Genomic DNA, 25,512 nt, shown 5'->3' on the forward strand with positions numbered 1-25,512 from the left:
GCAAACACTTGGGAACACACATACACACACACGCACAAAGGCAGTTTTGCTGCTTTTCTGCACATGGAAAAATGAGATTTGTGGCAACAAGGAGATTTTATTAAAGGTGGTAGATGTTCTTCCTGAGCAATATAAGAAAATATAAACCACATTGCTCCCAGACTGTGCCTTCCGTGGAACACTGTGGTCAGGGTGGCACCGCTGCTATGCAAAACATGCCGGGGGCTTGGGTTAAATGACCCCCGGTTTAGACACCCCAACCCAGGAGCTGACCTGCTGGCAGCTGGAAAGTGTTCCTTCTGAGAAGCATTGTGATTTATCTATTTTAACCCCTGTCTATTTAAACCACCAGTAGTAAGAAACACTGGTGAAAGAGGAACCAGAAAGAGAAATAATTTTAAAAGAGGGAACCCCCCCCCCCCCAAACCAACAACATTCCCCTGGCCCCCGCATCATGTTTGCACAGCAGGCTCTGTTCTCCAGCACTGTATGAGACTTATTTTCCCTCTTTTTATCCCAAAGCAGAGCCAGCAGCTGGCATTGCATGGGCTGGGGTGCCCTTACCTCCCTGCGCTCTCCTGGGACCTGTGGGCTGGGGAAATAGAGGTGTAAACCCATCGGTTTAGAAGAAAATGAGCAAAAAAGGAGCTTCTCTTCTACCAGTTTCACTTCCCAATTCCTGTGCCTGAGGATTTAGTATTTCAGCTGTCAGTAAGGAAAACACATGCTATTTAAATCTTCCTCCTCTTTAAAAAAAGCCTAACCCCTAATACCTCCCATCTTAGAGAAAGACCCCAAGGTCACCACATCACTTGGGATTTTTAAAATCAGCCGGAGTCTGTCTAGCTGGTCAGGGGGTTTGTTTCATACATCTATATAAAAATATTACTTTATTTATATGCCCTGTGGTCCAGCTGGTGGGATGGTGCTGGTATGGGTAAAAGCCCCTGGCACTTGCCAGGCAAAAGGAAACCTGTGGATCCTTAGGAGCAAGTGTTACCTGCTAGCAAATATGGGATTGAAATCCTGGTGGCTCTGGGGATTTTTGGGTTGTCCTGGGGTTTTTTGGGTGGCTCTGGCTGCCCAAGGGGCTGGCAGAGCCCATTTCCCTGCCACTGCACAGGTCCCTGTCTTTGAGGGATTGGTGTGGAAGGAGGATGGGGTCTTTGCAAGCTTCCTGGAGACTTTGCAAACCTTTGGGGTTCTTTGCAAACCATGCAGGGTCTTTGTAAGCTTCCTGGGCTCTTTGCAAGCCTTAGGGGTCTTTCAAAGCTTCTTGGGGCCTTTGCAAGCTTCTGGAGGTCTTCATGGAGCCACTGCAGCTATGCTGGCAGTGGGGAAAATACTGAACCCTTCTTGCAGAGGCTTTGGCAAGGCACCCACCTGTTGCAGCGTCTCATTTGGGGACGAAAGAGAGAGGCAATCGCGCTGAGGCATCCTCTCCGTATCTGTGTGCGGTGCTGGGGATGGTGCAAGGACCTGCTTGTCCCCATCACAGCCAAAGCCTGGGCGACTCCCTCCGCAAGTTGCTAAATCAATCTCGGTTTATGCTGCAAGAACGGGATTTTTCAGGAGGCAAAAGTGCTATTTGTGATGTAGACTCTGCTCTGTGCCATCAGGTGGAAGATCAGACATGGTAAACCATCACAGGACGTATATATAGATATATATTTACACATGTAGATGTCTGGAGGCTCGTGGTTTTGTGGCTATAGTCAATCTAGTCAGAGGAGTTCTTGGTGTTTTGTTTTGTTTTTTTTAAAATCAGATCTGCTGATTAGGACCTGCTCTGCATAAACTTCCGTGCCGCTGAGGGATCTCTGCCCGCCCTAATTTCGAGGACCTGGGAATAGATCCCAGAGCTGGAGCTTGGAAACAGCCCTGGTGAGCTGATTCCTGAGAGTTTTCACGTGCGCATTGCCCAGCATCTCCTCCCTGAGGATGACCAAGCCGGTGGGTACAAGGGGGTTTTAAGCTCTGTGGGTGCTTGGTGAGGGGTTTTGGGGTGGTTTTGTGGCTCCCTTCCTGCAGGCACGTGCCTTATTGCAGAGTAGGAGGGAAATGTTCTCCCCACGCAGTCCTTTCAAGCTGACCTTTCGCGTTTAGGAGGTGCAAACAGGTGCCCGTCCCAATTGAGCCGTGAGGCGCTGCCCGTTCCTGCCCGCGCTGGCTTTATTTTGGAAGAGGCAGGCAGCTTCAAGGAGGCAAAACCAACCCACTGGCAAGGATGAAGGAGCTTGGGCAAAGCTGAGCCCACCCGTGGCTTTATTGCTCTCCCTGGGGGAGGCATCCAGCATGCCCCAGCGAGGGACATATTTATAGGGCAGCAAATTTAATGCAAAGCTGGGGGAGAGTGGGCAGGACAAGCACGGGGTGCGTGCATGGCTCCAGCCCCAGGGGAAAAAGCAGTTTTATGGGGTGCTTTGCTCTTTGATTGCCAGGTATGAAGTCTCCCAGCAGGCAGACACCTTTATTTTGGGGAGAAGAAAGAATGGAAGGGGATTTTTGGTGCCTTCTCACCCAGGAGAAGGTGGTTGCAAAGCCAGCTCTGACGAGTCCTGGTGACAGATGTTTTACCAGGATGGGCACCAACCTGTCTTGGGTTTTACCGGCTTTAAAAGCATTTTCTCCTGGTCAGACCAGCCTCCTGCCCTTCTTCCCTGGCTTCCAAGTGGGATGGGGAAGGCAGGTCCCTGGCAGGGGACTTGGTGCCCGCCTGGGGTGCTTGTGCCGTGCTGTTACAGCTGTGCACCTAAAGAAAATAAACCCTCGTGCAAACCCGAGCGGGACTTGGTAACTGATTCAATGCCTTACCATATTGCAAATAGTTAGGCTGACATGGCTCTTAAAAGTTCCTGCCTGCAATTATGCATGCAGAATAATAAACAAGGTGTAATTATCAGTTTAGGGAGATTATCAAACTTTCCTTGATGGAGTGGCGGTGCAAGATGGATAAGAAGAAATGTCCCGAGGGAGTCTGGGCTATTAGTGGGGCTCCTGGGGGAGCACTGGGGGATCAGGTCTTGCTCCATCATGGCTAGAAACAGGCTGAAATTGGTGAAAAAGATGAAGTGAGCCCCAAAAAACAAGGCTGACCAAGCTCACTCAATGCGATGGAGAGACAGGATCCCATCCATTGTGTACCAGGGATCTTAATAGCAACTTCTTGGGATGAGGTGTTATTAGGAAGAAACACTCAGCTCTGAATGGGCCAGATGACTTAAAATTGTCGTTCTCCCTGTGCACGGGCATGTTGGTGCTAATAGCAGGTGGAGGAGGAAGAAAAGGTGAGTGTAGGTACCACCCAATGAAGACGAGGTGTTTTGGGCTTGAGCGAGCATCCACAGTGACCGTGGCAGTTCAAAATGTGCTGTGACTAAACACGCCAAAAAAACCCACAACCAAAATGAAGACGAGGTTTTGGCACCGTGTCTCCATCCTTTCTGGACAGGTGTGATCCTGGGTGGGTTTGGAGAAGCGTATGCTCTCAAACCCTCTGCTGAAGCCCTCATGCTTGCTGAGAGCCTGAAACCACCATCCTCCACCTCCCTCCAGATTACAGACTGTACCAGCCTGACCCCGTGGGGATTAAGGTGTGTTCCCTGTCCGGCACAGGGTTCAAACCAGCCAAGCAGGATGCGATGCTAAAATCACAGCAGGCGGCAAGCTCAGCACCGTGCCCAGTCCAAACCAGTGCGACAAGCAGTCACGAGTGGGAAATCCAACTTGCAGTTCTCTTCGGTAGAGATGCTGCCATGGCCAGACTCTTCCGCAGAGGATGCAATGAGCTCCTCGCCCCCCGCGCCAGCTCTGCTTCACCCCAGCTCGAAGGGTTTTAGGGGTGCTGGAGGTGCTGTGGGTTTGGGGTTCAGGGGTGCTGTGCTCTATGGGGAGGGCTTGGGAACCAACAAAATTCACAAGTCTGTGAACATCAGGAGTTTGGCTCGTGCTGGGCTTCAGGAAACAGGGTTGTATTTAAAATCTCAAGCAAGGCGAGGTCCTGGAGAGCCTGGAAATGCCACTAGCATTTCCCACTCGAGCATCCTGGCCGTACCATCAGGCTCCCACGATCTTATTAAAGCCGTACTCGCGTACGAGACATGGTGCTGTTGTTTTTCTTTCTGCTGCAATTAAAGTTGGAAGGCGCCCTTTAATGTAGACTGGCTGGGAGATGTTTAAAGCAGCTGGTTTGATCTTGCAAGGGAAGGTGCGCGCAGGTCGCTGCTCCTCTGGCTGAGGACGTGCAGCTCGGTGCAGTGGTGGGGACTGGTCCTTATATCTCCACTGAGCTTGCTTTGACCTTTTCGGCTTGCAAGGGGTCCTGCCACTCACAAAACTGGGTTTCTCCTGGCTCCAGCCCTCTCCTGCCCATTGCATCGGTAACGTGACCGCATCGCCCCGTGTTGCCCTTGCTACGAGGATGAACCTTGCGGCAATGGGGCTGTCGGTGCGCCCTCTGTCCCCGTGCTGCCTTTTTGCTCCATCTTAGCTGCCGCCTCCATCCCCGAGCATGGCGGAGACTTTAGCAGGATTAATCTCGCCCGGTTTCCCTATTTGCAGGCAGGCAAAGCCTCCTGGGATGGCCCAGAGATGTCGTCCAGTAGATGACGTCTTCCAGCGATGGGAATGTTTCCTGTGGGAGCTTTGCTGTGTGCCCAAAAAAACCCCAATTTCCCCAAAACGCAAGGTCCAAACAAAACACCAAGAACCTTTAATTTCCACTGAAAGCCTCTTGTTGTTTTGTTGTTGTTAGGTTTTTTCCCCTTCCCTGCCTGCCAAATAACCAGTTTTCCCTGCACCCGTTTCTGCCCGTCGCGCTTCTCAGGAGTTGTTATGATGGGAAGGACCGACCTGAACAAACATTTCAGCCTTTCGTTAGGCTTTATTCGGGCATTGCCCTAATGGGGTAGCCGAGGCCATGAGTCACCTGCAGAGAGGCTAGATGGAAAATTTGGGTTGTTTTAAAGAAAATGCTTTATTTTAATGATACCGTGTATTGTAATAACCCTAAACAACCACGTTGCACAACAGGAGGAGTTAAAATATTTAATGCGTTAAGCTTTGGAGTCCTTAAATGGAGCTATAAGGGAATAAAAAGCTGAGAATAAGCCCCAAAAAAGCTCACTGCTGAGCATCCCGGGGCAGGGCTGGGTGTCACCCACCCTGTCCTGCCCTGTGTCCCCTCCCCGGAGCCGCCCGTCCCCCCCGGGGGCTGCCTTATCGCCTCCATCTCCCCAAGCGGGGCGGCAGCTTGCTGGGTGGTGGAGGTGGAGACGGCAGGGTCCCCTGGCTAAACCCCGTCATCGAGGGAAGGAGGAGTTAAATTCCCCTGCCTTTTAATCCAGTTGTGCTGGTTTACCTACAAAGCCAGGCAGCAGCTTCCCTCGCATGCGGCCGCTGTCCCCGGCACATCATGCCCCAACGTCACGTTGTGCAGATGTCCACCAGCCACGCCAGCTACGGCATCTGCGTGCTGGGTACCGAGGTCTTCCTCGATATGCGCCGGTAAGGCTTGGGATCGGGGTATTGCCATTGTTTTTCCATGGGGCTGATGGGTTTTGGGGGAGCCCAACGGTGGTTTTGCTCTTTGGAGGAGAAATGCGTGCTAGGGGGAAAATCAGAGCTCATTTTGAGCCCACATCATGAGTGCATCCAAGGATTTGGCAAGCTTTTTTGGTGCACGGGGGACACATCTCGCTGGGTCTGTTTTAGGGGATGATGTCCCATGGGGAGCTGCACCCAAAGGAGGGACATCAGCTCTGGCAAATGCGAGGCGTCAAAGCGTAGCTGAGCTGTGACGATTTGCAGGCAAAGCCCATGCACACCCCAGCTGAGTGGGATCTATTTCTGGCTGTGAAAGCATTAGGCAAGAGCAATTCAAGACGAGCAACTTAGCTGGAGCTAAAATGGGGGAAAGAATAAAATGTGTGGCTCAGGCAGAAAAAATCCACCAGCGGGTTTGCACGGGTGATTTCACAAAAAGAGATTTTTCTAGCATTAAATATGGGGGTAATTTTATCGGTCAGATACAAGGCTGTATTTACCCTGATGTTACATTATCATTATTTAATAAATCATGTTTATAATGATACAGGATAAGCCAGTCAGCATCGCATCCGGGGCAATTATTGGGGTTGTGTGTTGGAGCCGGGCCAGGACATGCCATTGTCCCCCTGAAGGGCTTCAGATTGAACTTTAGCTGCCCTAAAAAAGCATTATTTTTCCTCTCAGCTAGATGGGAATATATAAAACCTATTAGTTGCAATTTTTTTTCCTGGATTTGGACTCAAAGCAAGCTCAGTCCCATTTAAACATGGAGCCTGAGCCCCCAAATGGGCTGATTTGTCTCCTTGGTAGCAAATACAAGCTTTGGTCCAAAAAAGTAGATGGTGGATGCTATTTCAACTAAAAAAATGGGATCATTTTGTTCCTGGGGAGAACTTGGTGATGGATTCATCAAGCTTTGACTGTGGTTTGGTCTGTTTTGGGGCAGAAAATGGAGCACGGTGGGAATCCGCTGGTGCTACTGAGGTGTGAGGGCTGTAAAATCAGGGCAAATAGACACAAATTTGAAAAGTCGCAGTGTGTAGGTGGATTTACGACATTGCACGATGTTAAATACGAGGGGTGACAAGCGAGATGATGCTTTAATTTCCCCTTACAAGCCGCTGCAGGCACCAGGGATGCCATGCCAAGAAAGCAACACCAGGAATAAATCTCTTCTGTGTGGTGGGTTTTTTTTTTTGTCATTCTTGCTGTAAAATTTACCACCCTGTCCCTTTTTGCGTGTGGCCAGGGAGCCTGGCTCCCGATGGCAGACAGGTCAGAGCACTCGTGCTCCTGGGATGGAGGTGCTGGGGCTGTAATGAGCAGGTAGGCAGCACTTCAAAGGTGAGGGATGTCATGCAGGTGGGGTGTGTGTTCTCCACGCTCAGATTCAGGCTCTGCTCCAGTTTGGACATCTCTTGGGTCAGGGTATGGTCCCACGATAACCATCTCCCAGGATGGTTGACATAAAAAATTGTCCTGGCTCCTTGTTGGGGTTTTGTCACAGGATGCTGAAATTTTTGGGGTTTTCTTGCTGTTGTGGAGAGAGGTCGGATGCCCAAACTTCAGTGATTTGCAATCTAGGCTTAACCACAGACAGACGTGCTGAAGCTCCAGTGGGAGCTCTGCTTGCTCAACACCACCACAGAGATAATACATGTAAAATTCAGACGACGCATTTCATCACCCGAAGATGGTTTCTGAGTCCTTTTCACCCAGTTAAGGCTGGATTTTAATTCTGGGTTCAAGTATTTGGCTCCACAGAGGAGAACAGGAGGGACAACTTGGTCTATAACCCAATGCTGCTCTCTGTTTCAGATCTACCCCCAAAGATGCCACGTCATTTGAAGTCCATGCCACATCCGCGGTTACGGTCCACGTCATCCACAGCCCCATGACAAAACCCATGATTAACTCCAGATGGCCCCTGGATCCTGATATAGAGGTTATAGTGACCATTGATGTCACCAGCAGGACCATCAATGACAATAAGGTTAGTTGCTTTTTATGCACTGATACTGGAAAAATAAGTCAAATTTTCTGGGCAAAAAGGGAGGATTATGGGCAGGCTTGAGCATTTCTAGGTAGTGCTGACATTGGGCTCATTTCCACAGAGAAAACTCAAACTTAAAAAGAATTGTTTAATTATCGTGTATGAAAAATCAAGCCAAGAAGGAGGAGATCGCATTTTGTGCCCTAAATATGAGATAGCGGTAGCTGCCAGAGCTGGTGTCAGAAACTCCATGCCAGGCAGCAAAAATATCCAACCTTGGCTTTTTCCGTGCCTGTTTTTGCACTGAAGCAGACAGAAATGGTTTGGCTGAACTATGATTAATGGAGAATGGCTTGGATGAACCCTCCAAGAGCTTGTTGCATAGTGTTGGTTGGTCAACCCAGGGGAAAGACCTACTTGGCATGATGGGACATGGGACTTGGGTCATGATCTGGTGATGTCTTCGCAGGTTAAGATTTCATACTATGGACGGGAAGGCAATGAGCTTTCGGTGGCTTGGTTGTATCTCACCTGCGTAGGTAGGTATTGCAGCAACGCTTGTTCAAACCCGGCGAACCCTTTCTGATGCCAAGATCTAGCTGGGTTCATGAGACGGGAGTTAAGTGGGGGGCGCGGGCTGCCCATCTGCGATGTGCAATGAAGGTTTGGGTGTTGACTGATGCTGACAAGCAAGAGGGAAATAATTAAAATGTTATTATGCTGCCTTATATGGTGCAAAAAAGACATAGGCTGGGCTGTGTCCCCACCCAATGCGCACAGCAAGCATCCTCCTCTGCTTGCCAAGACCATTGCGTTGGTGGAAAAGGATCCAAAGGAGACCATCTCACCTGATTTTGGCTGGTGTCCCCCTCCTCGACCTCTGTTGCAGCTAGTTGAGAGGAATAGGCACCAAAGTGTAGTTGTCTGACCTATTTTAGAAGTTTAGGATGAGATGAATCATTCCCTTCAAATGCCTATTTTCCTCTGCTGACTACAAAGGGAGTCTAGACAACCAGTCTGGATGCAGAGCCTTCCACTTGGATGGATTAATTACCCTAAATTTGGGATTTTCTAAAGCGTTCCCATGACAGTCAGACCTGTGTCCTTAAGTCATGCATATGCCTCCCAAAATTGCACCTGAAGAGGCTGATGGTTTCCCACGTCCCATGACTGATGGGCTCCACTGGAGCCATCTGGGGCCACCGCTGTCTGCAGGGCTTTTGCCTTACAAATGCTCTTCGCTTGCTTAGGCTTAGAGCTTCATTTCCAGCTTCTCCCTGTCCTCCTCTCTGCAATGAGGAGAAGGACAACCTCTGCTTCAGTGCCTGTGTTTTCCACACACCTTATATCTGATTCGGAGGAGTTTCTGTATTAAGATAGGCTTAATACAGATTTAGATGAAGTTGCTGGTAAACCTCTGCTTTATTGCAGCAGAGGCAGAGATTTGGGCCAAGAACTCTGTAAGGGAAAGTCCTTCTCAAACGTTGCATCGAGCCTAGTAATTATTTAGGTGTCCACTCGCCCATGGTGAAAACACTTTCATGCCTCCACCATGTTTTGACTTCATGAAAAATGCTACAGTCAATATGAAATTGGTGAAAACACAAAATATGCTACGAAGTGGGTGCATCCCTGTTGGGGGAACCCAGATGGTAGAAGATAGCTGGAGACCGAAGGGGGAAAGCTATGAAAATGCCCTTGGTTTGGCTTTTCTATTGGCATTTTGTTGGAGACGTTGGGTCTGGAGCAGCTTTGGGGCATGAAGGTGTGGTTGGTGTTGGATGACTCATGGCTAGTGCCAAGGATGAGCCCAAAATGCCACCGAGAGCTCATTCTCCTGCCAATGGCTTCCTTCTGTCTTGATGTTTCAGATGTATCCCTGGATGTGGACTTGAGCCGTAATGGCAGAGTGAAGAGCAAAGGGAAGGACAAGGTAATTAGAAGCTTTGCTGTAGGCAACGTACGGAGGGTCAATGCAGGGTGTACCTGTTCGCAGGCTCTTCCCCAAAAATCTCCAGGAGGGAGAGGGACTTGGGTGGTGTGGCTGGTGTCTGAATTAGGGCAAATAACCTGGCAAATTCTCAACCTACTAACTGAGGAGGAAGAGACTTTCTTTTCTTATTCCATGCCAAAATCTCCTACCTCTCCAGTCCAGCCCTGAGGATCACATGGGAGAAAACACTCTGCTTATTATTTCCTTTTTTCTCTTTTTTTTTCCTCCTTTTTTGACTTGAAACATGCAACTAAATGTCAGCCGCAAGTTTAGCAAACGGCAAGAGATTTACCCCTTTGGCAACAAATCTGCATATGCCCAAGCACTTACACCAGGGTAATTAGCTGCAGCCAAATTGGCAGTGCAAATTGTACATTGAGATGAGATGCATTTCTAGAAACGGCATAGTGTTGTGCAGATGAGGCCTGCCAGATATTCTCTGCCTTGTTAGATGATGAGATCTGTTTGAAATAGTCTCTGCTGGCCCTGCAGAAGCTGAGGTTAGAAAATTTAGTGGCTTGAAAGCATCGCTGCTGTCTCCTCACCAGCCTCGACTGCATGTTATAAGATGTCCTCTGAGTGTGGTCGCAGCCGTGGGGTTTTGTCTGGTCTGGGAGGAGGCTGGGATGGGGGAAATCTTGCTCCCATCCCCTTTTTGTGCTTCTCCACCAGGCCAAGTGGACGTGGGGTCCGAATGGGCAAGGTGCCGTGCTGCTGGTCAACTGTGACCGGGACAGCCCCGGTGCAGGGGGGACGGACAGTGGTCAGGTGGACATACGGACCACCGCAGGTAGGGTGTCGTTCACAGCGTGAGGAGACCCAAAAGGTCTCACCGGGGTGTTTCCCACTTACACCACCTCCATCTCCTCTCTCCGCATCCCCTCCCTCTGTCTTTTTCCCCCTGCCATAGACCTTCAGGACATGTCCGTCATGCTGCTGCGGACTCAAGGTCCCAGCACTATCTTTGCTGAGTACCAGGTGGTCTTGCATGTCCCCGAGTCAGATGCGGATAAAGTGCGGGTTTTCCACGCTATCCGTGAGTATTTTTTCCTTCCGAGATATCCATGCATGACCCCAAGGTGGGCAAACCCTAATTTTTTTGTTCACCATGGCTAAGGGCTGGGCACCTCCGATTGCTGGAAGCACTCATTTATCCCCAAAAGCTCCTCTGCTGTTGTAGAAGATAGGGTTATATGGAAAAAATCAAGGGAAAAGGGATTAAAAAAAGGCTTTTCTCAGCGTGGTTGCTGAAACTTTGACATTCCCACGGGGCGGATAACCCCCACGGGGCAGATAACCCCCACATGGCTCCCAGCACCTTTTCCATGCGGGCAATGACCCAGTCACCAAAGCAGCCCATCTCGTCAGGCAGCGCGTTTTGCCTTTGAACACCCCGTCAGCTGAATCCCCAGCAGCTCCCTGCAGAAAATCAGGTCAGGGAACCCAGCTATATCATTAGATGCTTAACTTGAGCCACACACCTTGAAAGGGTTGGACCTGAGGGTATGGAGTCCTTTATGTATGAGGAAGATCAAGTGTGTTCCCCAGAGAAGAGGAGGCACACCCGTTCCTCTGCAAACCGTGCTGGCATCAGCCACCTCCTTGCTGGGGCCTCTTTCCAGCCCGGTGGACAGGTTGGTCACCCCGTCTTGGGTTGGGTATTTTGGTGTTTCCCCAGGGAGTGGCTCACACCCCCACTACAAACCCGTGTTGGGGCCGGACAAGCTCTCCTACGTGCTGGACGATGTCAGCAGTGGAGAAAACACCTTCTACGTTGAAGGGTTGGCTTTCCCCGATGTGGGCTTCTCCGGGTTGGTTTCCTTCCGTGCCAGCTTGCTGGAGGTCACCCATAAGGTAAGTGGGGTTTTTCCCATCTCCTCCAAAGTCCCCCAACGGTGGGGTTTTCAACCGCTGCTCCCTGGCGTTTTCTCCCCTCGCAGAATTCGCCGGGCACCCCGATTTTCACAGATACAGTGGTTTTCCGCGTGGCGCCCTGGATAATGACGCCCAACACCCAGCAGCCTATGGAGGTTTTTGTCTGCAGGTAGGAGGGGCATCAACCCATCACTCTCCTGCCTTGGGGGGCTCTCCAAGGAGGAGCTTTTGACCGTTCCTTGCGATGTAGCAGCTATAGGATCAGCCAGGCTTTATGCATGCTGTGCTAGAGGCGATATTTGGGTAGGGAAATATTTGGCAATATTTGCTGTACTCATTGCAACCCCAAGGAGAAAGGCTGGAGGACCCTCTCCACGGTCTGACCTCCTGCGGGACTATTACCCAGCACATTTAGGAATGAGGAATGGGCTGTATGGTCGGGGTTGGGGGTCTTCTTGTGATCTCCCTTTGCAGCATTTGCTCCTTCCTCTCCCTCCAGCATCCAGCGGGGCTCGGACTCCAACGAAGTCTTTCTGGAAGGGCTCCAGGTCCTGCTGAAGAAAGCCAACTGCAAGCTGACCATCTGCTCAGAGGTGGAAACCCGCAGCGACCGCTGGATACAGGTTATCAATTGATGCTTGTAATATGCGGCTCTCCTGGTCCCTTACAGGCTCCTGGGGCACGTAGGGTGTCACCCCCATTGCTGGCACCCCTGGGAGGCATCAACTGCGTTGCTCAGGGAAGCACCTGGATGCTAAGAGCTGAACCAGGCAACCATGAACTAAAGCACGGGAAAATGCTGCTGGTGGTGGCAATCAGCACAGACAGGGATGTTGTCCAGGGACCCAGTGGGGGCATCGCAAGAGGGACCCCATTGCAAGAGGGATCCTGTGGAGCATCGCAAGAGGGATCCCATTGCAAAAGAGACCCCGTGGGGCATCGCAAGAGGGAACCCATTGCAAGATGGACCCCGTGGGGCATCGCAAGAGGGAACCCATTGCAAGAGGGACCCTATGGGGCATCGCAAGAGGGATCCCATTGCAAGAGGGACCCTATGGGGCATTGCAAGAGGGATCCCGTTGCAAGATGGACCCCGTGGGGCATTGCAAGAGGGTCCCCCTTGCAAGAGGGACCCCGTGGGGCATCACAAGAGGGTCCCCCTTGCAAGAGGGACCCCATTGCAAAATGGACCTTACAGGACGTTGCAAGAGGGACCCCACAGTGCATCACCAGGAGGACACGGTGTATGCCGGCCAGATGTGCCGTGTGCTTCCTGCAGCGTGTCCAAACCTTGCCGTGCCTGCCCCGCTTCCCTGCCCGTTGTGGCCACGTGTTGCTTCCCCGGGGGTGACCCATGCCAGGTGCTGTGGTGCTGGGTGGGCTGTCAGCCCCCAGGCAGAGCAAGGCAGCTTGCCTGCCTTGGGGTTAAGGGCAACAGCCGGGCTTTGCCAGGCTTGCCCCATTTCTGCTCCACCCTCACCGCACACCTTGCCGAGATAGCTATCATTCCGCCAGGAGCTTTCCTCCTCTTCCTCTTCTTCTTCCCACAACAGGATGAGCTGGAGTTCGGCTACGTGGAAGCACCACACAAGGTCTTCCCTGTCGTTTTCGACTCGCCCAGGAACAGAGGCTTGAAGGATTTTGCTTTTAAAAAGATCCTGGTGCGTTGTTGCATTGCCAACTCCCCTTTCTTCCTGCAAAATGCCCTGCCCGGTGGGTCCCTGTCACCACTCTCCTTTTCCCCAGGGCCCTGATTTCGGCTATGTGACCCGCGAGCCCCCCGGGAAAAATATCTCCAGCCTCGACTCCTTCGGCAACCTGGATGTCAGCCCACCGGTGACAGTGCGAGGCAAGGAGTATCCCCTGGGCCGGATCCTGATCGGCAGCCCCCTGCCTTGGTGAGATGCGGTGGGGCTCGAACCCTCCCTCCGGGATGCAGAGAAGCTCTGAAAACCCTTCCCTGAGAAAGGGTTGCGCTCTTCGGAGCAGAAATCTGGAGCCAGTTCCCATCAAAATGGGAAGTTGGGGCCAATTGCCATCAAATCCCAGATTTAACGTGCAAACCACATCATTGTTCCTTCATCCCTTACAAAATCCTCCCACTGCTCCGATTTTTACCCCCTCCCAAACCGCTGGTGCTTTTGCTCCGATCCCACAGTGCTGTAAGCATCCAGGCTTATTTCCCCCTGCCTCATTAAAAGGAAAAACAGGGGAATCCAGGAAAGGGTAAAATCCTGAATAACTGGAAATTGTTTTGCTCTGGGCAGGCAGTGCTAGGCAGCCCCGCGGGAACAACAGCGCCCTGCAAAATCCTCCACAAAGGAGGTTATTTTCCTGGAAAAATAACAACGGGGATGAATCCAGATGGGGCTTGATCTGGGATAACAAACGGGATGCTCCGACCCCAGCCCTGCTGCAAGCTGGGGGGCTTGCTTTGGTTACGTCAGCGGGTCAATGGCGTTTTCCCAGCCTTGCCAGGACTGTAATTATTCCTTATTACAAGAAGGTTAATTAATGTTTTCCCAGCCTGCTGCTGTCTGTCCAAGAAAACTTCACCCCTGTGCAAAGCGCTGCGTAAGGAGCGTTTTAATTTCCCCCATCCCTGTGAATCTTAAATCCAAAGGTGCCTGAGCGGAATGGGGGATGTAATGCACAGATGCCTATAGATATATACAGCCTAGATATAGATATATTAATATATAAAATATAGATATATTAATATATAATGTAGGTATATATTATATATACTATAGATATAGGAAGATATTAATATATACACTATAGTAATATATAATATAAAATATATAAAATATACTAATATATAATATAGGTATATATTATATATACTATAGATATATGAATATATTATGTTGATATATACACTAGATATAGTAATATATATTATTTTTATATATTAATATACTATATATTGATATATAATGGAGAGAGAGAGAGAGGTGCATATATTAATATATATAATATAGATATATATGGCTCAGGCTATTTCCAGCCTCTTCCCGGGGTTTGCCATTAAAACGGGATGCGCAGGTGCGTCTCCTCCCCTTGGCGTGGTTTTCGGGGGAAGGACGGGGGTAAATCTTGCGGAGGGGTGTGATGGGTGCCAGCTTTCTCCTCCCGCCTCTGCTCCCCAGGGCCTCCGGCCGGCGGATGTCCAAGGCGGTCAGGGATTTTCTGTACGCCCAGAAAGTGCAGGCGCCGGTGGAGATTTACTCGGAGTGGCTGAACGTGGGCCATGTGGATGAATTCCTCACTTTCATCCCCACTTATGATAGGAAGGTACCGGTCCCTGGAGCCATCTCTGCTCCCGCACAGGGCATCTTCTGCAAATGCAAAAAAAAAAAAAAAAAAAAGCCCTTTTTCTAATTGCTTGTCCTCCCCGTGAGGGCTGGGTGATGCACCTTCTTTTGGGGTGGCTTCCTGGAAAACGGCGAGTCCCTGGGTGGCATCCTGTGCACCCTGCAACAGCTGGGGCTGGGTTTGGAGGCAGCATGGTGTCTCTCGGCAGGATGTTGGGCTAAGATATCCCACCAACGGCAAAGCATGAACGCCTGGGCTCTCCCCTGCAGGGTTTCCGGCTCCTCCTGGCCAGCCCCAATGCCTGCTACAAGCTCTTCAAGGAGAAGCAGAGGCAGGGCCACGGTGAAGCCACGCAGCTCGTCGGTAAGGGAGTGGGCAAGGGCATCCCTGCGGCATGGTGGGGACCACCGGCATCCCTTACCGGTGTCCCTTACCGCTCTGCTCCGGTCCCCACGCAGGGCTGAAGGGCACTGAGAGGAGAAGCATCGACGAGATCCTGGCGGATGAGTCGCTGAGGAATGACAATAGACATGTGCAGGTGGGTCTTTGCACCCGTGGATTCGCTCTCCTCGCTTGCACATCGCTGCCAGGGGATTTCTGGGTGCGGGGAACATTTTTAGAGATCCTGGGGAAGAGCAAGAAACCGTGGCGTGAGTTGCACCTTGCAGCGTGAAAGCAGACGGACAAGAAGAGCAGCCATGAAGTAGCCAGGCACCTTTGGGTGCTGGGTCACCCCAGCCCATTGTCCTGCTTGGAGATGACTGCAGAGGTGTCAAAACCAAAGGAAAGAGGTTGCTTGGGTTGGGGATGTGTTCAGGAGGTTGCTCAGAGGGATGGGATGGGATGCAGTGGAGCGGGCAAGGATCTGGGCAGGATGCAATGGAGCAGGCGAGGATCTGGGCAGGATGCAACGGGGCACACAGGGATCTGTGTGTTGGATTTGGGGGGCCAGGATGGTCTGGGGTGGCAATTCCAGGTCTCCCCTCTCTGCAGCGCTGCATCGACTGGAACCGCGACCTCCTGAAGCAGGAGCTGGGCCTGAGCGAGCAGGACATCATCGACATCCCCCAGCTCTTCATCCTGAAGGGCTCCCGCGCAGATGCCCTCTTCCCAGACATGGTGAGACCTCCGGCACCTCCTCCCCTCCCACTCCTCTTTTTCCACCCGCGCCTGACGCAAACACACCTTTTGGGTGGAAAACACTGATTTTTTTGGTCCGGCTGCAGGTGAACATGCTGGTGCTGGGCCGGCACCTGGGCATCCCCAAGCCCTTCGGACCGCTGGTGGGTGGGCAGTGCTGCCTGGAGGAGCGGGTGCGGGAGCTGCTGGAGCCCCTGGGCCTCACCTGCACCTTCATCGACGACTACTTCTCCTACCACGTCCTCTCTGGTGACGTCCACTGCGGCACCAACGTCCGCCGTAAGCCCTTCGCCTTCAAATGGTGGCACATGGTGCCCTGAAGCACCCGCGGATGGGCTCGGGTCCTGCAACCAGAGCATGAAGGTGCATTTGGTGCATCAGAAGATGCATCAAAATAAAGGGGTTTGCCAATAAAGCTGCATTGACGCTGATGGCGCAGCTCTTCCCCTCTCCCGTCCTTTCTTCCTCGGCTGTTGGGCTGAAAATGTTGTCTGAAAACCGTTTTTTTTTTTTTTTTAAGCACATGGGTTTGTTATGGGAATGGTAGTTTTATGGGATGGGGACAACTGCGGTGGGTGGAGGATAGACACGGAGCATCTTTGGGAGCACGGTGCAGGCAAGTCAGGAGGTAAGGAGGCTGCTTTGGGGGTTTGAGGCCCCATCCCACTGCTAAAGGGTCTTAGAGTCCCTTGCCCCAGGTTTCTACCTAATATTCCCCCCCAAATTCCCTACATCAGCCCCCAAAAAACCCACCTCCCGCTGGGGAGACTGGCTCTTCGCCCTGGCACGGTGTAAAGGCCATCCTCATGCAAATCATTTTACACCTTCCCCAATTAAAAAATTTCCTTCACCCTTTGCAGCTGCCTCAGCTGCTTCCTCTCCCTCTTTTCATCGCAATCGAAGCGTGGCGTTTCCCCATATCGGCCTGGCACCCTGCCCGGCTCTCCTGCCTGCGCTGCCCTCACCCAGCAGGAAGCGAAACCCATCCCCTGCCCTGGGCATCGCTTAGCCTCGTGCAACCCTGGCAGCCATTATGGGGCTAAAACCACTTTTTTGGGGGTAATTTGCTTTTCTAGCAATACTCTTTGTGGTGTAAAAGCGTAGCTACACCTCCAGCACAAACCGCTGCGACGCCGTGTTTGCAAGCGGTGCTGGAGAACAGCAGGGGGAAGATGCTCCTAAAAAGGGTCATGCATCCTGCTTGGCACCCCCTTTTTTTTTACTGAAAAGATGATTTCTAACCCCAGAAACCCCCCCTTTCCCCGTGGTTATGGCCCCGCTGAGTTTCCCCAGTCCCGAGGAGCGATATTAAATTCCAGCGGCGCCTGACCCTGCAAAGAGTTGGTGGGGGGACAGCTGCATCGGCAAAGGGCTCTCCCACGCCGAGACAAAGATTTAATTAAAACAAAGACGATTAAAGCTGTGCTGGGGTCTGTTGTCCCCACTGCAGGTGACGTACTGACCCCCTGGCCCATGCAGCACCCAGGGGATGGGGCAAGCACCCAGCTTGCACCTTCAACTCCCCCTAAAATAAGAATTAAAGCCAATTTTTCCAGCTAGGCAAATAAAATCCTTTGGGGAGGAGAAATAAAAACCCTCTGAGCCCAACGCTGGCACGTCCCCAGCTCGGCTCCGGTGTCACGCTGAATATTTTACGGCGTGGGTTTAATGGTGGCCGGTTACATCAGTGTCTCTTTGTGCTAAGACGGGAAAAAAACCCACCCCCAAGCTTCTTAAAAAGAAAAAAGAAACCCCTCGTGGGTGTCTTGGGGTGCTTCTCCCCCCCGCACTGATTCATGCTCCATCACCAGGAAGCACGGCCGGGCATCACACACACCCAGACCAAAGGCTGAAAGCCTGGAGGTGGGATTAAGCCAGGCTTTGGTTAATCCCCTCCCCGCAGCCAGGCTTTATAAATCCCCTGGTGCCACCCGTCACAGCACCCAAGGGTGCCCCAGGGGCCCGCCGGGATGGCCCAGCAGCGCCGCGTCCAGCTCTCTACCCAGCGTCCCACCAGCACCGTCTGCGTGCTGGGCACCGAGCTCTCCCTGGACGTCTGCGGGTAAGCGGCCATGACGCTGGGGGGGGGGGGGGAATAAAATCTGCTTTTTTTTTTTTTTTGCTTTTATCCCATTAATCAAGCTGATAAAAATAGCCCGGGGTGGCATGAGGGCGATGCTGCTGCGCGGGGAGGTTTTCCCGGGGGACGCCGAGCCCCGGGAGGAAGGGGATGCTCCAAATGGTGATGCAGCGGCCGGCTGGTGCCCCCTCCATCGGGGCTTTGGCAGGTTTTTGGGGTGCAAAAAGCACCCCAGGGAGCTTTAAGCGATGCCCCAGACTGAGGTTCACGTTGCGGCGGGGCGCTGCTGCGTCCTCTTGCAAAATGGAAATATTTCCCTCTTTTGGGGGAATGGGGAGAGTGAAACCACCGCGGCGCTGCCGGCCAGGGCACGACCTGCCGGCCCTGGGTGTTTTGGCTGCCTCGCTGGCCCCAGCCCAAGTTCAAGTGCTTTTCAGCAGCAAATTTTGCTTTTTTGCTTCCTTTAAAGCCCAGCTCAAACAGCAGCTTAGTTGGGTTTTTTTTAATTTTATTTACCGTACCCAAAGCCACGCAACATCCCATTGATGCTGACAGCATCCCGTCCTCTCCCACTGGCCCCGGGGTTGGTTTTTCCCCTCCGCTCTGGGGACGGATCCGTGTTTCCCTCCTCGAGGGTCCGGATTTGTGCTCCTTGGCCCATCGCCCGCGGCTTCTTGCCGCGGGCTGGAGCCATGCGAGCTGCAGCCTGCCCCATCGATCGCCGCAGCTTTGCTTCGCTCTTAAGGCGATGCAGCCAGGCGGGGCTCACCCCCGGTGCTGCCGCGGGGTGAAATGCAAATATTTGGGCAGTCCCATGCTAAAATACCCGCCCCAAACCAGCTCCGGAGTTGTGCTGCGATGGAATATTGCAGGATTTGTTGTGATTGCATTTTGTAGGGTTTGTTGTGTTTTGCAGGATGTGTTGCAATTGCGTTTTGCGGAATAAGTTGTGTTTTGCAGGGGTGACTTTGCAGGATTTGTTGCATTTTGCACCGTTTTATGCAACTGAATATGGCAAAATTTGGTGCACGTTGTAGGGTTCATCGCAATTAATATTGCAGGATTCGTTGCAATTGCGTATCGCAGGACTTGTTGCATTTTGCATCATTTCATGCAATTTTTGAATATTGCAAAGTGCGGAGCGTGCAGCAGGCTTTGTTGTAATTAATATTGTGGGATTTGTTGCCGCTGCCTTTTGCAGGATTTGTTGCCTCCGGCAGGATTTGTTGTAATTGGCTTTTACAGGATATGCTGTAATCACGTTTTGCAGGATGTATTGCATAGGGAAGGACTTGTTGCAATTGCCTTTTGCAGGATTAGTCGCGTGTTGCAGGATTTACTGCAGTTGTGGGATTTGTTGACTATTGAGGAACTTGTTGCAATTGCACATTGCAGGATGTGTCGCATTTTGCAGGATTCACTGTGTTTTGCAGGATTTATTGCAATTGCGTATTGCAGGATTTGTTGAACACTGAAGAATTTGTTGCAACTGCGTATTGCAGGATGTGTTGCATATCAAAGGACTGGTTGCATTCGCATTTCGCAGGATTAATTGCATTTTGCACGACTCGTTGCGATTGCACGTTGTGGGATTTATTGCATATTGCAAGATTTCTTGCACGCGGCAGGATTTTACCTGTGGATGGCTGCACGCTGTATTATTCCAGCAACGCCTCCCCCCGAGGCTCTCACCGGGCTTCCTCCCACCCCAGATCTGCACCCAAAGATGCCGTCGCCTTCCATGTGCAGGGGACGCCGGGCGTGAAGCTCTACGTGGTGCATGAGACGCAGAGCGTCAAGTTGCCCTCCAGCGTGGGCCGCTGGCCCCTGGCTGCCGGCGCCGAGGTGCTGCTGGCCATGGATGCTCTCAGCAAGGACGTGGGCGACGAAAAGGTGGGTGCCGCTGCGCCAGCAGGATCCGACCCTTCTTTGCACGGTGGCGAACACCTGCTCCTTGTTGCAGGTCAGAATTTCTTATTTTGGCGAGGCCGGCGGGGTGCCTGTGGGCAGAGCCATGCTGTACCTCACCTGCGTGGGTAAGTGTGTGTGGGGGGCACCCCCAAACCATGGCGCCGGCCAGGATGCTCCCCCTCCCCCTCCCCAGCACCCCTTTCCCTGCAGACGTCTCGCTGGATGCCGACACCAGCCGCAGCGGTGCGGTGAGCAGGACGCTGCTGGATAAGGTACAAAGGGACCGCCGTGGGATTTGGGGGTGACGGGTGGTGGCCCCCAGCCCCGTCTCACTCCCCGCCTCCCCCCAGACGACGTGGACATGGGGTCCCGACGGGCACGGGGCCATCCTGCTGGTGAACTGTGACCGCGATGACCCCGAAGCCAAGACGCCAGATAACCGCGACACCGCTGTCCGCTCCTATGCTGGTGCTGGCACATCCCATACAAGAAACCCCATTTTCCTCATTTTTTCCCCAAAATTTTCCTTTCTTACACCCCTTTTCCACCCCAGACCTGAAGGACATGTCGCAGATGGTGCTGCGGACCCGAGGTCCCCGCACCATCTTTGCCGGCCACCGCCTCCTCCTCCATGTGGACTTCAGCGATGCCGATAAAGTTGGCGTTTTCTACGGTGGTAGTGAGTGCCCGACACCGGGGTTTGGGGGGGACAGATACCCCAAATTATTGGGGTTCAAGCAAAATGCTTGCAGCAGAGCGATCATCTCCCTTGCAGTGTCCAACCTACATTCCATGGGTTTTATCTGATGCACCGGGTGATTTTGCTCCCCCCATGCATGCTCCACGGGGTCAAATGTGCCTTTTTTGCAAGGTTTTTAGCAAAAAAAGGAGCTCAAACGGTGCGGAAAAGGGGTCGGTTGTTTAAGGGGGGTTGCACGGTGCTTGCCCCCACAGACAGCATTGCACTGGAGGAGTACAAGCACGTGCTGGGGGGCTCGAAGCTCGTCTATGCCGTCAAACCCAGCCGGCATCAGGAGGAGAGCGTCTTCTACGTGGAGGGGCTCGCCTTCCCCGACGTCGGCTTTTCGGGGCTGGTGACTTTCCACGTCACGCTATTGGAGAGCCCCGAGAAGGTACCGGCTAGGGGGGAGGTTGGGGTGACCCATTCTGGGGCGCAGCGGAGCCCAAACTCTGCGTACCCCCCTGCAAGGGTTTGCTGGAGACGCCGATTTTCACCGACACGGTGGTTTTCCGCGTGGCTCCGTGGATCATGACCCCCAACACGGAGGCACCGCTGGAGGTCTTTGTCTGCAGGTGGGTGCTGGGGGAGCGGCTGCATCCTGCCCGGTGCCGCATCAGCCCCCCACATGCGTCAGGGGAGGTTTAGATTGGATATTAGGAAAAATTTCTTCATGGAAAGAGTGGTCAAGCATTGGAACAGGCTGCCCAGAGAGGTGGGGGAGTCCCCATCCCTGGAGGGGTTCAAAAAATGGGCAGAGGTGGCACTTGGGGACATGGGTTAGTGGGCATGGGGGTGTTGGGCTGATGGTTGGACTGATGATCTTAGAGGGCCTTTCCAACCTTAATGATTCCTAGTTTTTACTTTCATTAAAAAATAATCCAGCCGGCAAGCCAGGAAACATGAGATTGCTGCTCTCCCCTGAATTGGTTTAGTGGTGGACTTGGTAGTGTAGGTTAATGGTTGGACTGGATGATCTTAAAGGTCTTTTCCAACCTAAACGATTCGATGATTCTATGATCTCATTTTTTTTTTCCTCCCAGCGTGGATGACAATGAGGATTTTGTGGCGGCTGTGAGCGCTTTGGCCGAGAAAGCCAAGTGCCCGGTCACCGTCTGCCCGCTGCCAGAGAACCGCCAGGACCGCTGGATCCAGGTGGGTGCAGGATGATGCCCAGCCCCGTCCTCACTGCAGCAGCTCCAGGGGGGCTCCTGCCATCTTCTTCATCCCTTCTCCAGGACGAGGTCGAATTTGGCTACGTGCAAGCCCCCCACAAGACCTTCCCTGTCGTCTTTGACTCGCCCCGTGACCGGGGGCTGAAGGATTTCCCCGTCAAGAGCATCCTGGTACCTGACCCCTTCCTCCTCCCTTCCCCAGCAAGGCGTAAAGCTTTGCAAACCTATAAAAACATAGAAAAAATGAATTTTTCCCTTGCATTTTTGGGAAGGGAAGAGCAAGCATGGAGGACGATCTGGGAGTGTTGCTTTTCTGATGCTTACAGCTTTTTTTTTAACCCTTATCAATTTTTTTTTTTCCCCATCCAGGGCCCCGATTTTGGCTACGTAGCCCGGGAAGCACCAGAGGGTGCTTCCAGCCTTGATTCCTTTGGTAATTTGGAGGTGAGCCCCCCCGTGACGGTGCAGGGCAAGGAGTACCCCTTGGGCCGCATCCTGATTGGCAGCAGCTTCCCCAGGTGAGTCGCAGGATGGGAGGGATCAGAGTATTGGAGGAAAAAAAAAAACACCAAACCCGCAAAAAATATTTTTATGCGCCATTTGAGGTTGGTTGCAAGCAGAGCATCACCTTGGGCACCCCAAAATGGCAGCCCCTTCCTTGTGCCCCTCCCAGATTCGGCGGCCGACGGATGGCGAAAGCCGTCAAGGATTTTCTCATCGCCCAACAAGTGCAGGCACCGGTGGAGCTGTTTTCCGACTGGCTCCACGTCGGCCACGTAGATGAGTTTCTCAGCTTCGTCCCCGCGCCCGATCGGAAGGTAACGAGTCCCGTGGTGGGGGGAAAAAGTGGGGTGCAACCTTTATACGCCCCCCTAAAATCATCCCTTTCTCCCTCCCCAGGGTTTTCGGCTGCTCCTGGCCAGCCCCAGCGCCTGCTACCAGCTCCTTAAGGAAAAGCAAGAAGAGGGGTTCGGCGAGGCGGCAATGTTCGAGGGTAGGCTGCTGAAAAATGGGGCTCGATGGGTGCTTTTTCCCTTTTTCCTGCGAAATGCGATGGGGCGGGTGAACGCACGCCACCCCGAAACCCAGCTAATGGCTGGGAAGTGCCGCTGGCAGCAAGGATGGGGGATGGAAATAAGCAGAATTTAATAAAAAAGCTGCACGGCTTTGATTCCCCGGGTTGGGACGGAGCTCGCTGCCGGTGCCCCTGCAGCGGGGGAGCTCCTGGCTCAGAGCCCGCAGACTTGTCCCAAACGCGCTGGGGGAAGAATTCCCGCCCGCTTGTTTGCGCTGCAGGACTGGAGGAGGTGCCCAAGCCGACGATAAACGAGATTCTGGCTAACGAAGGCCTCCGGAAATTCAATAATTATGTCCAGGTGAGAAAGGGGAGCAGCGGGCTCCTTTCCAGCCCTGCCTGTCCCTCTGGCTCTCTGTCCCTCTGTCCAGCCCCCCAGCTGTCCCTCTGTCCATCTCTCCATCCCTCTGCCCAGCCCTCCAGCCATCCACCTGTCCCTCTGTCCATCCCTCTGTCCCTCCATCCATCCACCCATTCCTCCCTCTGTCCATCCACCCATCCCTCCCTCCCTCTCTCCCTCCCTCCATCCATGTGTCCCTCCACCCATCCGTTTGTCCCTCTGTCTGCTCCTCCCTGTCCATCCATCCGTCCCTCTGTCCATCCACCCATCCTTCCATCTGTCCACCCATCCCTTTGTCTGCCTGTTCATCCACTCATCCCTCCATGCCTCTCCCCCTCCATCCACCCATGCGTCCCTCCACTCATCCACCCCTCTGTCCATCTGTTTGTCCCTCCATCTGTCTCCTCATCCCTGTCTCTCCACCCATCCCTTCCTCCCTCCATTCCTCCACCTGCCTGTTTGTCCCTCTGTCCATCCGTTTGTCCCTCTGTCCATCCCTCTGTCCATCCATTTGTCTGTCTCCTCATCCCTGTCTCTCCATCCATCCCTTCCTCCCTCCATCCCTCCATCTGCCTGCCCGTCGCTCTGTCCATCCCTCTGTCTGTTCCTCCATCTGCCTACCCATCCCTGTCCATCCATTTGTCCCTCCATCTCCTCATCCCTCCGTCTCTCCCTCCCTCCCTCCTTCTGCCCGTCCATCCCTCTGTCCATTCCTCCACCTGCTCACCTATCCCTCTGTCCATTCCTCCACCTGCTCACCCATCCCTCTGTCCATCCCTCCCTCTGCCCATCCCTCCCTCTGCCCATCCCTCTGCCTGTCTGTCCCTCCTTCTGCCCGTCCACCCCTCTGTCCATTCCTCCACCTGCTCACCCATCCCTCTGCCTGTCCCTCTGTCCCTCCCTCTGCCTGTCCATCCCTCTGTCCATTCCTCCACCTGCTCACCCATCCCTCTGTCCATCCATCCCTCTGTCCATTCCTCCACCTGCTCACCCATCCCTCTGCCTGTCCCTCTGTCCATCCCTCTGCCTGTCCATCCCTCTATTCCTCCACCTGCTCACCCATCCCTCTGTCCATCCCTCTGTCCATTCCTCCACCTGCTCACCCATCCCTCTGCCTGTCCCTCTGTCCATCCCTCCCTCTGCTCACCCATCCCTCCCTCTGTCCGTCCATCCCTCTGTCCATTCCTCCACCTGCTCACCCATCCCTCTGTCCATCCCTCCCTCTGTCCATCCCTCCCTCTGCCCATCCCTCTGCCTGTCTGTCCCTCCTTCTGCCCGTCCACCCCTCTGTCCATTCCTCCACCTGCTCACCCATCCCTCTGCCTGTCCCTCTGTCCCTCCCTCTGCCTGTCCATCCCTCTGTCCATTCCTCCACCTGCTCACCCATCCCTCTGTCCATCCATCCCTCTGTCCATTCCTCCACCTGCTCACCCATCCCTCTGCCTGTCCCTCTGTCCCTCCCTCTGCCTGTCCATCCCTCTATTCCTCCACCTGCTCACCCATCCCTCTGTCCATCCCTCTGTCCATTCCTCCACCTGCTCACCCATCCCTCTGCCTGTCCCTCTGTCCATCCCTCCCTCTGCTCACCCATCCCTCCCTCTGTCCGTCCATCCCTCTGTCCATCCCTCCCTGCCCCGGGACCGCCGCCGACACCCCCTCGCTCCCCCAGAGCTGCGTCAGCTGGAACCGCGCCATCCTGAAGCGGGCGCTGGGGCTGGCCGAGCCCGACATCCTCGACATCCCCCAGCTCTTCCGCGGCGACGCGGCCACCGGCGCCGAAGCCTTCTTCCCCGACATGGTAACACCCGCCATCCTCCCCCCGCCCCGGCCCCGGGGCTTCGGGGGTGACGCTTGCCCCCTCCCCGCTGCAGGTGAACATGCTGGTGCTGGGCCGGCACCTGGGCATCCCCAAGCCCTTCGGACCGCTGGTGGGTGGGCAGTGCTGCCTGGAGGAGCGGGTGCGGGCGCTGCTGGAGCCCCTGGGCCTCGCCTGCACCTTCATCGACGACTACTTCTCCTACCACGTCCTCTCCGGGGAGATCCACTGCGGCACCAACGTCCGCCGTAAGCCCTTCGCCTTCAAGTGGTGGCACATGGTGCCCTGACGCCGCCTCGGCGCCCGCTGCCTTCCTCCTCCTCCTCCCCACATCCCTCTCCCCTGCGAGTGCCTTCAGCGGCCGCGGCCCTCGGCCTGCGTTTGAAATAAAAAAAGGGGCTGCAGCTTCCTCCTCGCCTCCCTCTTGCCCGGCGCAAGGTTTGAAGCTTTGCTTTAAACGGGAACACAGGTTTGGGTTTTTTTTTTTCACGCTCTGGGTGCCGCTTCGTG

General features: G+C 53.5%; 2 protein-coding genes across 2 annotated transcripts; both read left to right on the forward strand.

The window, feature by feature from the left end:
• The first annotated feature begins 5,413 nt into the window (after positions 1 to 5,413).
• On the forward strand, positions 5,414 to 16,186 carry LOC104038485 (protein-arginine deiminase type-1). The gene is made up of 16 exons (XM_075721504.1): positions 5,414 to 5,505; positions 7,366 to 7,540; positions 8,010 to 8,079; positions 9,412 to 9,473; positions 10,206 to 10,323; positions 10,444 to 10,569; positions 11,212 to 11,387; positions 11,474 to 11,577; positions 11,908 to 12,031; positions 12,962 to 13,069; positions 13,155 to 13,306; positions 14,561 to 14,705; positions 14,996 to 15,089; positions 15,185 to 15,264; positions 15,720 to 15,845; positions 15,953 to 16,186. Exons 1-16 carry the CDS (start codon positions 5,414 to 5,416, stop codon positions 16,184 to 16,186), a joined length of 1,986 nt encoding a protein of 661 aa, XP_075577619.1.
• Positions 16,187 to 17,836: 1,650 nt separating this feature from the next.
• Positions 17,837 to 25,291, forward strand: LOC104038009 (protein-arginine deiminase type-1). The gene is made up of 16 exons (XM_075721502.1): positions 17,837 to 17,928; positions 19,659 to 19,839; positions 19,910 to 19,982; positions 20,068 to 20,129; positions 20,208 to 20,325; positions 20,411 to 20,536; positions 20,812 to 20,990; positions 21,068 to 21,171; positions 21,640 to 21,751; positions 21,835 to 21,942; positions 22,141 to 22,289; positions 22,445 to 22,589; positions 22,672 to 22,765; positions 23,068 to 23,147; positions 24,856 to 24,984; positions 25,058 to 25,291. Exons 1-16 carry the CDS (start codon positions 17,837 to 17,839, stop codon positions 25,289 to 25,291), a joined length of 1,986 nt encoding a protein of 661 aa, XP_075577617.1.
• Positions 25,292 to 25,512: the final 221 nt, after the last annotated feature.

Source organism: Pelecanus crispus, chromosome 15 (assembly GCF_030463565.1).
Source record: "Pelecanus crispus isolate bPelCri1 chromosome 15, bPelCri1.pri, whole genome shotgun sequence".
Classification (NCBI taxonomy): domain Eukaryota; kingdom Metazoa; phylum Chordata; class Aves; order Pelecaniformes; family Pelecanidae; genus Pelecanus; species Pelecanus crispus.